The following is a 12,437-nucleotide window of genomic DNA, read 5'->3' on the forward strand; positions in this document are numbered from 1 at the left end:
TCTGGGGCGTCTCCGCTCGCAAACATACATACATGGGCATATGTGTGTGCATATTTGTGTGTATAGCCCCCAAATCGTCCCGCTCCCGTGGCAAAAAAAATTAGGTTAAAATGTTTACTCGAGCATTGCAGACGGGATTGGCAATAACCTCATTTTCCGTTTGTGCACTAGTGTGCGTGTGCCTGTCTGCATGTGTGTTTGTGGGCCAGACTTTCTGACGTAAGAGAAATGTCTGCCTTTGTTTTTGGTCGTTGTTGTTTTCGTTGGCCTAAGCCCAGCCATAAGTTAACATACTTTCCCCGACTGCTCTGCATCTGTCGCATGTTGTTGTTTATCTTTTTGCTGCCGCTTTTTTATGGCCCATAATGTGACATAATATAAGGTTGTCAAATATCTCCCCTCCGCTTTTTTGCTCTTTATTCAATGCTTTATAAAAAGTGTTACAGTGATCGGATTTAGTTCAAATATGCGCCGTTTTGTTCGATAATCTGTTTCCATCTAGACGGCAACTTCATAATACCTCCCTCGTAGAAGCCCCCCTCCTTATTTGCGAAGAACTCGGACAGCCACTTTTCACAAGCCTCTTTTGAGTTCAACTTTACACCACCAAGGGCATTCGCCATGGTGGATGCGATAAAACCTCCCATCCGAGCTCCCGTAGCTTCTGACGAGTCATCAACGAAGTGTGTGGTCTGGCGTTGTCCTGGTGGAACACTACACCCTTCCTGTTGGCCAATTCTGGACGCTTCTGGTCGATCGCCTGCTTCAAGCGGTCCAGTTGTTCGCAGTAGATGGTAGAATTAAGCGTCTGGCCATATGGAGCAGCTCATAGTGGATGATTCCCTTCCAATCCCACCAAACACACAGCAAAACCTTCCTGGCCGTCAATCCCGGCTTGTCCACTGTTTGGGACGATTCACCGGCCTTCGACCACGACCGTTTTCGCTTGATATTGTCGTATGTGATCCATTTTTCGTCGCCAGTCACCATCCGCTTCAAGAATGGGTCGAGTTCGTTCCGTTTCAGCAGCATATCGCAGGCGTTGATTCGGTCCAGAAGGTTTTTTTGCGTCAAATCATGCGGCACCCAAACATCAAGCTTTTTTTTGTATCCAGCCTTCTGCAGATGGTTTAAAATGGTTTGGTGACTAACTCCCATCTCCTGGGCGATGTCACGAGATGCCACATGCCGGTCTAACTCGATGTATTCCATGATTTGATCGGTATTTGTCGTCACAGGTCTTCCGCCGGCTGGCTTATCCATGGTGTCGTTTTCACCGGCTCTGAATCGTCGAAACCATTCCTCCGCGGTTCGAAGTGATAGAGTACCATCCCCCAAAACACCATTAATCTCACGGAACGTTTCTCTAGCGGATTTGCCTTTAACGAAGGAAAACTTTAAAATAGCGCGAATTTCGGCGTTAGTGAACTCCATGTTTACACGTCTATAACTGTTGAACGCAATATCCAAACTAATTATGCATAGCGTCGTTTTGTAGGTTATGTCAAGACCTTTCAAATTATGTATAGTATTGCCAGATACGAGCTCTGTAGCGCTTTGTACATAGCCGCGAAATTCAAAAGACAAAAAGGCGGAAGGGAGATATTTGACAACGCTTATTTGGAAAAACGCTTTCTATTAATTCGCCTTTAGATTGTAGAATTGTACAAAAATTGTTTGGCAAAGTGATCAAGCCATTTGTATTTGGAACTTTGCCACTTCCGATTTCTAATAATTGCTTTGAAAACCGTTCTGCAGATTGATCATTGTGCAATTGAACACGCATGTTTATGTTCAATGTCAATTTTTTGACACATCGCCACAGGAAATAATACTTTAAGCACGCATTAACCTGATCCGCTAACGTTGCACGTGGAATGACGGGCAATGTTTTTCGGAAATCTCCTGACAAAAATATTAGTGCACCACCAAAAATTTGATTACGACGTAGATCTTTTATTGTTCTGTTTAATGCTATACATGCTATACAATACATTCATCCAATATAATAATTGCTGATTGCTGCAAAACTTTTGCCATTGCAGAATTTCTTGATATGTTGCATGTGGGATTGTCAATCACCTGTACGTTCAAAAATAATATAGTAATTAGCACTAATGTATTTTAAATAGATCAATCAATGAATCCAAACAACCCTGCACATTTAACGGCAAATTTAATGCTGAGTGTGCTGTTCGTCCACCATTCAATTTGATTTCCTAAAGCACAAAATTGAATGAAAGTGAATAGCACTCCAGAACTAACTGAGCAGAGAAAAATGACATCCTATATTTCAGAAATGGCGCTGCAGCTGCAGTGGCGAGTTGAACTGTGTAAATGATGTAGATCGTGCATTTGAGGTTAAATTCACCGTTTTATTCCTCTTCGTCTTCCTCCTCCTCCTTCGTCTTCCACCTCTTCCTTCTTCTTCCTCCTCCTTCTTCTTCTGACTTCTTCATGCTCCTTATTCCTTATTCCTTCTTCCTTCTTCATCCTCCTTCCTCCTCGATCTTCTTAATCCTTCTCCTTCTTCTTCCTCCTCCATCTTCTTAACCCTCCTCCTTCTTCTTCCTTCTCCTTCTTCTTCTTCGTCCTTCTTCGTCTTCCTCCTCTTCCTTCTTCTTCTTCATCCTTTTTTTTCTTCATCATCCTTTTTCTTCTTCCTCTACCTTTTTCTTCTTCCTTCTTCGTCTTCCTCCTCCTCCTTCTTCTGAAAACCTGCGTGATTGTTGATGCTTTAGTCTTCTTGCTTTATTGCGTTCGGCAATTGATGAAGAAGAAGGAGGATGAAGCAGTCGAAGAAGGTGGAAGTGGTGAGTTTAACCTCAAATGCACGATACACATAATTAACACAGTTCAACTTACCACCTCAAAAACAAATGCCTGCTGTTACAATTTATTTATGAACCAAATAAAGTTTGTCTCATGAATTAAATAAAACGAAATGAGCAGAGAAGAATGACATCCTATGTTTTAGAAATGGCGCTGCATGTAAAAAACGGTTTTCCCGCTTTTCTTTTGACTTTTTCCAGAATTTTCTTTGCTCTTGTCCTAACGGAGACCTTTCCAACGAATGCAAAACCGTTGAAATCGGCTCATGCGTTCTGGAGTTATAATTATTCACTAAACTTGTTCTCAATTTTTATATATATACATATATGAATGAATGAATGAGTTTTTTTTTTGTGGCACGCTTCGGCTGCTCTTAGACTCTGTTTGGAAAGTCCACGCTGTTGCTTTGTTTTTGCTTGTTCTTTGTTTATTTGGTTTGCCGTTTGTGTTTTTAATTATGCACTTTCTGGGAAGCCGGATGCAATTCTGTCCAGTGTATGGTGATGGAAGGCAGCGATGAATTCCAGGGTATGCTGCACCCCTGCTATTTCCTCCTTGTGATCGACAACTTCCACGGCGTTGATCACATTTGCTGTGTTGTCCGAGGCTTTAGACTCCATGCCACCCATCTTGAGACTTCTATGGAATTAGGGTTTTCCCTCAACCGTGTTCCTTGGATTGGTCCTGGATCCTTTCAAAATAGGTGCTGTTACTCTAAGGGTGGATAACGTCCTCGCTCCTCGAGACTTTTCCTTTGACTGAAGTTATCCCGAGTGTTGGCTTTCGGGTTGTCAGTTCGAGTCTTCCAGGATATTCACTTTCGGGTGTTCACTTTGAGTCTTCCCGGCTATAGACTGACGGATAATCGCCCGGGTATGATGTACGAGTATTTACCCGGGTATTGACTATTTTATCTGTGGGCTACGGTCTTTTTATACCGGCATAGAGCTTTTTCTGATCTATCGGTCTTCTATGCCAATTGTTCCCACCTAGGAGTCATATTTCTAACTTTCCCCTATTTTGGGAGTCAATACCCCCTCGGTAAATAGTGCCCGGAACTGGTGCGCGTTTTCTTTTCTTTCTGCAACCTACTGCGGCCGCTGAACTGGTCATCGGACACTCGTTTACTGTCGACTTGCATTTTCTTTGTCGCAATCCGTTTGACTCAACGCGATGATAGTACCCCTTCCCCTTCTTTTGATTCTGGTTGTGTGTCTTCAAAGTCTTATGATTTTATAAAATGGGTGTACGTAACACATTAATTCTAGATGTTTTCTTATCTACTTTGTTTCTTTGTCTTGTATTTGTAGCATTCCAAAGGGCCTAGCTTCTCATCCTATTAACACCTCTAAGGCACTATATTTCGTTACTCGATTTGTGAAGCAATTTAAAGCCAACTGGATATCTGGCAATGCGTCAAGTGTGCGCCAAGAACGCTTACTAACTTTAAAGGCTGGCGCCTGTGACTATTAAATGGAAATCTATTTTATTTGTTGAACAAAATTCACGGAAATTACTCCTTTCGTAACTCCTTCCTTGATCTGCGATGATACGAATGGGAACACCAAAGAAAGGTATAGTTATAAATTTAATGCCATTTTGAGAGTCTAAATTAAGATTGTGATGTAAGTAAATTAACTTGGCGTCTATCTCAACGATTATATATTCCTTCAAGTAATTTTGTTTCACTAAGCTTGCACCTAATATCAACGTGAATGGTATGCCAGGGTATATCAATTTCAATGAGTATAATCATAAGTATTCATCATTATCAATACGTATTGGTATCGGATGCAGCACAATTTATACCTTCCCTGAAGAGGGTTTCGAGATTTTGGAAGTTATGCAATTTTCAGCAAATTTTCTGACATACCTAGGCATGTGCTCAAACCAAAATTGTTCATAAACCTTGTCGATTTTTCCCATCCTGAAGGCATAATGGCCTCGTGTACATGGTTTATAAGCGACCACTTTAACGTATTACGAATTACTGGTAAACAACGAGTCTTGCCATTACGCTGTAACTTGCGATATAATAATTTCAAAAGTTCTTATTACCTCTGTCTCCATATCTTCGCCATTGAAAAGGCCTATGGTTTTCAATATAGCATCATATCTTTGCTGTTCAGCTATCAGCCAAATATTCGTTATCTCTGCTTAATCTACACGAACCTCTGCGGTTCTACGTGTGACAGTTGAATCCGTGGGAATTGGATTACGCAATAAATAGTCCACATGAGCTTTATGGCTTACCCAACGAAGCACTCTGGGGGTCAATTCAGCTTTTAGTGAATTGAAATCGGTATGCAATGCTTCACTGCATTATAAACAGCTTAAGTTTCTAGCTCATACGAGTGATATTTGGTTTCTGATGCTGTTGTACTGCTGCTAAAATATTCAATTACTCATCGTTTGACATCTATCTGGTGCATTAGCATTGCACCAAAGTGCGGGGTCAAAAATTATCAGCATGGGATTGTTCGTCAATACTTTAATATTGTTCTGTCGAATTTGCTTATGCTGCTCTTTCCAAATATATGTCTTAAGTTTGGAGGTCAGCTGATAGAGCGGTTTCATCTGTTTTAAAAATCGTGGGACAAACTGATTGAAATACGATGCCAACCCTATAAATTGTCTCTGTTGTGTTACAAAACAGGTTGAGCCTCAATCTTACTAGGATTCAGCTTAATTTCGCCATCTTTGATGTACAAATTCAAGATACTCAATACCAGTTTGAAAAAAAACCTCACTTCTTTACAATAAAAGTGAAACCTGCCTGTGACAAAACCTATAACACCGTATTTAAACTCTCATATACTTCATCTTTTGTGTTCGCAACAATCAGTACATTGTCTATATAGACTAATGAATGGGAATAGGCTAAGTTCCCCATAGCTCGCAAAATGGCTCGTTGAAAAATAGAAGAAGCGTTCTTTAAGCCAAATGGCATTGCCAGAAATTCATACTGACAATCTGGGGTCACAAATGCGGTAGAATTAGAGTTAATGGGTATCTGAAAAAATCCGCTGACCATATCTAAAGTAGAAAAATATTTTCCCCTTAGCAGCGATCTATCTGATCTGAAATCAATGGTTTATCAGAAATTGTATTTGCATTTAGCTCACGAAAATCGATACACAGGTGCCATCATTCTTCTTGACATAATATTGGGATTGAAAATGGCGAATTATTAGGACGGATCACCTTTGATTTAATCATTTGGTATATTTGGTAGAGAGATGAAGCTCTCGCAGATCATCTGCAAAACACATTCATCCACATTCATACCATTCGATAAGTGTACGAGTAAAGAGCGTGTTGCAACTCTTGAGTAAATCAACAGTCCAAGTGTTCCTGTTCCCGCGGTACAACCAATTAAACATGAGGAGGTTGCTCATTAGATAGCAGCACTGAAGAGCAGCAAATCTCCAGGTCCGGATTTCATCGTCGCGCAAGCATTAAAAATGTTAGCTAACATCTTCAACAGTTGCTTCCGGATTGGGTACTTCCCCAAACTGTAGAAACGCGCAGAGGTAAAAGTTCTCCTAAAGCGAACCTTGCCTCTTATCTTCCGATCAGGGAATGATCTCTGATGACCAGTTTGGATTCATCCAATTTATTCATCCTATCCACTGACCGAACAAAGAAGACACCCACCCGAACTCACCGCTGGCTGAATAAAAACACACAACTCTCCCTCAAGAGAATTTCTGCCCCAAACTACCAAAGTATCCCTTAACTTAAGGCTATGACTTGTTACTGGTAACCGGATGATTACGTTTAATATAAATTTGGTGGGACGGACACACAAAATCTTCTGAGCTAGCCGCACGTATCTCGTAGAGAGCAGATCAACAAAATCGGTTCGTTACAAAATACACAGACATACAAATAACACTTGTTATCGAGACAAACCATCCCAGCATTAAATTTGCTATGCCACATAGCATACATCATTTTATAAAATGACGAGTTGATTGTTACCGAATTAATACGTAAGATCTGATTAATCTGCCTACGAACAGCCGTATGGTGTTCCAAGGCACCTTGTTTGTATATCATTCTTAAAAAATGAATTCCAGAATCTATTTATGGGGCTATTACCAAAGGCCAGTATTACATCATATAACAATCCTGTGTAAATAACATGACTCTATTATTTTTGATCCCACGCATTTTTCAGTAAACACACATAATCCAGGACGGCTAGTCCGGAATCACTTTCTACTGGGAACATAGAACTCAACGCATACATCAGAAGAAAGAGAAGACTTCTTTCATCTAAAGAATTGTCAATTAAAAAAAACTCTGCAGCTAAAAAATGTATTTTAATAACGAGTGAAGTATATATATACTTGATCAGGATCCATAGCCGAGTCGATCTGGCCATGTCCGTCTGTCCGTTCATCTGTCCGTCCGTCTGTCCGTCCGTATGAACGTCGAGATCTCAGAAGCTATAGAAACTAGAGAGTTGAGATTAGGCATACCGTTTCCAGAGACATAGACGCAGTGCAAGTTTGTTGATTGCCACGCCCACTTCAACGTCCAGTTTAAGTTTCAAGTGCAACATTTCCTAACCGTAAAGCACTTAAGCTATTTTACCTAAAATATCAAAAACAGCCAATTTGAAAATGGGCCGCTTAAGTATAGCAGTTAATGTCTGCATCGAATTTTACCATACCAAGCTTTAGACGTCTGAATAATAATGCCTCCCTCTTTCAGATTTCTCTGGGTTGACTTTAATCGACGATTTAATTGGTATAACAGAAGCATTTGAGCATTGGAAGCTATTATCTTATCCAATGTTATTAAATTACATTTTTTAGCTGCTGAGCTTTTCTTGATTGTCAATTATTTCGATGAAAGAAGTAATCTCTTTCTCCTGGTATAGCGGTGAGATATACGTTCCCAATAGAAAGTGATTTCAGATTAGCCGTGCTCAAAAATAATTGAGCCCTGTTACTTAGATAGGTTTGTTGGATGCGACCGAAAACGAAGAAAAATCTAGAATACGAATACAGCCGAATTTCTGGACCAGCCATCAGAACATCGTTTCAGGAGTATACTGAATAAAAAGGGATTGAGACATCAAAAACAACGCGAAGCTTAGTGGTGGTGCTGTCCTATTTCATGACGCAGCGATGATTGTTACTATTATTGTACCCAACCGTTACTCAAGTGCCCATATCCACGATTTTTCAGAGCAGGCTATTATTTCGCAATCTTCATGCCGGACCTCGAGCTCTTCTGGGTGCAATTCGATCCCAATATTGGCCTATTGGGGGGAGGAAGACGGTTACCAAGGCCGTGAACAGATGCGTTAGATGTTTTCGGATGAAGCCGCGGCTGATAGAGCACATAATGGCGGACCTTCCCAAGGAGCGATTGGAAGGATCTCACGCTTTTGAGGTTGCTGGCATAGACTTCTGTGGACCCTTCTTTCACAAGTCGGATACTCGCAACAAGCCCGCGGTTAAATGCTACGTCTGCGTATTTATATGCTTTGCAACCAAGGCTGTGCACCTGGAACTGATCAAGGATCTCTCGACAGTTGCGTTTCTGTGCGGACTCAAGAGGTTCATATGCACCCGGCGGAAGCCGAAGCAAATTTGGTCAGACAACGCCACCAACTTTGTCGGCGCCAAGAATGAACTTCTGGAACTTATTTCTCAGCAGCGAGCATCAAGGCTCCGTTCAGAATTTTTGCCTTTTGGAGACGATTTACTGGCGGTTCATCCCTCCACGGTCGCCCCATTTCGGTGGACTTTGGGAAGCGGCGGTGAAAACGGCCAAATATCATTTCTACCGCGCTGTGGGTACGGCGGTTCTGACCTTCGACGAGCTGAGGACGCTGGTGTGCCACATCTCGGCAGTTATTAACTCCAGACCTTTAGTTCCCATTTCAGAGATCCCTGCCGATCTGGACGTCCTCACTCCGGCGCATTTTCAAATGGTGGTCGGCCTACGTCGAGCCAGATATAACGGGCCTAAACTATAATCGGCTTGACTCTTGGCAGCGCATCTCCTTTCTTCAGCAAATCTTTTGGTCGCGATGAAAGGAAGAGTACTTGACGTTGCTACAGCAGCGCTCCAAGTGGTGCACCCCAAAGCCTGGCGTAGCCGTGGACAACGTCGTTCTTGTTAAGGACAAGAATCTACCCCCAATGAGATGGCCTTTGGCGAGAGTCATGCAGTTGATTCCTGGCAGAGACGGCGTCGCTCGAGTTGCAGAATTGAGGACCGCGTCTGGAGTAATAAGGCGGGCAGTGAACAAGCTGTGTCTGCTTCCCCTTGAGGACTCTGTTGGAAGCCAAGCTTCCAACGGGGGAGGATGTTGGGTCATGCAGCCGCCAAAACTGTGCAGTAGACTATCTCATACTCTTAATATTGTAAGCCGAAATAGTCAGTGGTAGCAGTTGCGATGCCCATAGTGCAAACCGCTGTTCTCGCACGCATTTATCTGTACGGCGCTCATTCCTTGTTCTCTTTGTTATCTACCTACGTTAAGCTTGGGCGCTGCATTTCGGCTGTCTGTCCCGCCAATTGTCACTTCTTCGTTTTTCGGCAAAGACTCAACTTGTGTTTCGATATAGCTCTTTGTCGGCCCTAGCTGCCGTAAACAATTCGCAAAATAAACAGTATCGGAAAATAAACAAACTTTCTTCGGCTATTTATTATTCGCAACAGCTATTGAAAAAGCTCAATAGCTAACCAATGACTTTGCGGGCTTCTGTAGTTTTTTATATAAATCATCATCAAATTCATCATCTTTAAGTCTTAATGTTTGTTTATAAAAATTGTTTGTTGATATTGGTTCGGTTTCCAGTCCGAACACATCAATTTACTGGGTGCATAATTCAGTTAATTGGTTTTTAAATTGGTCTGGAAAATTTTTCTTTAGTTTTGAAAGTACTTGTTCGCTTCTATGTCATAATCTCTTAAATTTCCATATTGGATTTTGTTTACTTTGACCAATTGGTCGAAATTAGTTGTATTTAGAAGTCGAATGTATAAATGTTTGGATGCTGCTATTGTATTTGCAACATAAATCCCATTGTGTATTTCCTGATTTGGAACAAATATGTAATCATTTACAGCATTAATGTCTATTTTCCGAATAACTTGTGATCTGGCTGGCAGAAGAACTGTATTGTTGCCAGCGCTATATGTTATCGGAACATATATTGGATAATTTAAATCTTGGGGTCTAATTATAAACCAGTCTTCACTTGGTTTGAAATCTAGTTGACAATTGAATTTCTTTATAAAATCAATACCTATTATTCCATCACATGGTATTGCAAAATTTGGGTCTACCAAGTGAAATTCATGTGGAATAATATATTTTGTTGATTGGAGTTCTATTGAGGTTGTTCCTCGAGACTTTATCACACCTTGGCCTATGCCTTCGATGTTTATTATTTTTTCTGTTTGAATTTGGAATTATCAGAATTTACCTTCAGAAGTGAGATATCTGCACCAGTATCAATGAGAAATGTTAGTTTATTTTCAGTTGAATGATTATGAAAAGTTACGAATGAACTTTAAAATTTATTGGCTGTTTCCTAAAGGGTTCTGTGAGTTTTCCGACGTATTTTGCGCGATTCTCACATTGCTATTATTATTATTATTACCCTGGTAATAGTTTCCGCGGCCTCTCCCTTGGTTTTGGCCTCTTCTACCTCCACGGTTATTAAAGTTATTATTGTTGTTATTATTGCTGCCTCGGTTGTAATTGTTGCGGTAGTTATTTCTTCCACGATTATAACCTCGGCCTCCTCTATTATTATTATTTGCACCTCGTCGATAATAGAGTACAGTGTTACTCTGACCTGTTATCTCTGTGCAACTGTTTAGAAATTTGGAGATCATCATGTTTGTGAATGTGCCTGCTTGCATGATAAGTTTTACCTTATCAATGGAGCAATTCTGTGTCATTGCTTTTACAGCTGTTGTAGTGCTGTATTAATTCGCTAAAGACTGGCTGAGACCTTCACTGATATAGGCACATTCAAGGGCCTTTGTCAGTTTCTCCACCTCTTGGGTGTATTGGTTAGCCGTTTTATTTGTCTGTTGTAGATTGAGAAGCTTGGCAGATATAACTATTACCGATTCTCCTTTTACTGCACTTGACAGTTGTGTAATGATATAAGGTTTCTTACATGGCATTTAAGTTAAGTTTTTATTAGGCTTATCGCAGTCGTTTCATGTGTGCTCTTTAAGCTGTCTAGTAGACCTAGAGCTACAAAAAACTTTGTAGATTTTCTGGTTTACCATCAAACTCTGGTATCAGAGATGTGGCTAGCCTGATAAAGTCTGTCACTGTCTGTGCCATTTCAGAAATTGTTATTGTTTCGGATTTAAATTAAATTCGGTCGCTTCCTTCTAGTGTTTCAATGTCACTATCGGACTTAGCGCCGCTTGAACTTTGTCTGAACTGGTCTGGGTTGAATTCAACCAATTGACTTCGACTTTCTGGTACATCTATCAGAATATGCCTTCTTTTTCTGATATTATTTAATCTTGTGTAGGGATTTTATAACCCTCAAACATTTGTTATTATGTTCAGATGTGAGTCTATTTGCATATTTATTTACTAATGTAACTATATTATTATATTCTCCTACAACTATCTCTATATGATTTTTCAAAGTTTCGGATTTTATTACTGCATCTCTATTGATACATTTATAAGACTTATTAAACCTGTAGCGAAATTCGTCTATTTGTTCGCTATTTCGCTCCATTCCATTCTTGTCGTAAAAAAAAAGTTTTTATGAAGCTTTCTTTTAATCTATTTTTTTTTTAATCTGGTCTAAACGATTTGCCCTATTCATATAACGTTTTTTTATGATTTTGTTATGCTTAACATAAATTGTAAGCATAAATTGTAGAATTAGCACTATTGTAATGATCAGCAATAAGATCCACAACGCATTTATATCGTCTGTGTGATCTATAATTTTTACGTTATTAACTACGTTGGCAGTATTGTCTTTTGCCTCACTAGAATCGCTAAACCATCCCATTTTTAGTTTATATTCAATGAAACGTTTTTGAAGGAAAAAGTGAGATTTTCTATTTATGAGTTTTTCTCATTATTATTATATTTATTTCTTCTTCCAGAAAATCAAAGATCAACATTTTTACGTTTACTGAAGATAAGAATTGTTTATCATACACAAGTACACTCGGGCAACATTACACATTTACACAAATTTGTATCGGCTATTTGGTTGGCAAGGTGGCAAGGCATTTGCTGTGAGGCGGAGGCGAGACTCAGTCTCAAATCCTGATGTCCTTATGTCCTGATGTCCTGATGTCCTGACGTCCTGTCAGGGTCGCCATATAATGTTCGAAAGGATTTCAAAGAATGTTCGGAGTTGTAGAGTCAGAGCGTCTGCTCTATTAGAGTCACTTTATTAGAATGTTTCTGGTGCGCTCGTTTTGGGCTGAGCTGACCCGTACATATAATACTTATTCTATATATGTACATATTCATAAGCACGCAGAAGGCATGCATATACATATACATATGTATGCAGAAGGCATCATATGTTATGTATAGCCTGACCACTTGAGCTGCAAAGTGCAAGTTCAGCATT

At 40.2% G+C, this 12,437-nt stretch overlaps 1 protein-coding gene across 1 annotated transcript; it reads right to left on the reverse strand.

Moving 5' to 3' along the window:
* Positions 1-598: 598 nt before the first annotated feature.
* On the reverse strand, positions 599-1,464 carry LOC122625659 (histone-lysine N-methyltransferase SETMAR-like). Its single transcript, XM_043805760.1, has 2 exons — positions 874-1,464; positions 599-808 (listed from the first exon to the last, which is right to left on the reverse strand). Exons 1-2 carry the CDS (start codon positions 1,432-1,434, stop codon positions 599-601), a joined length of 771 nt encoding a protein of 256 aa, XP_043661695.1. The 5' UTR covers positions 1,435-1,464.
* Between the last annotated feature and the right edge of the window lie 10,973 nt (positions 1,465-12,437).

The sequence above is a fragment of the Drosophila teissieri genome, unplaced genomic scaffold, assembly GCF_016746235.2.
Source record: "Drosophila teissieri strain GT53w unplaced genomic scaffold, Prin_Dtei_1.1 Segkk50_quiver_pilon_scaf, whole genome shotgun sequence".
Lineage (NCBI taxonomy): Eukaryota > Metazoa > Arthropoda > Insecta > Diptera > Drosophilidae > Drosophila > Drosophila teissieri.

Bases quoted from the DNA above. Each gene is read 5' to 3' on its own strand.
- LOC122625659 (XM_043805760.1), bottom strand. From the start codon at position 1,434: ATGGAGTTCACTAACGCCGAAATTCGCGCTATTTTAAAGTTTTCCTTC. The intron at 809-873 runs GTTTTGCTGTGT...CCATATGGCCAG, and splicing joins CGGGATTGACGGCCAGGAAG to ACGCTTAATTCTACCATCTA.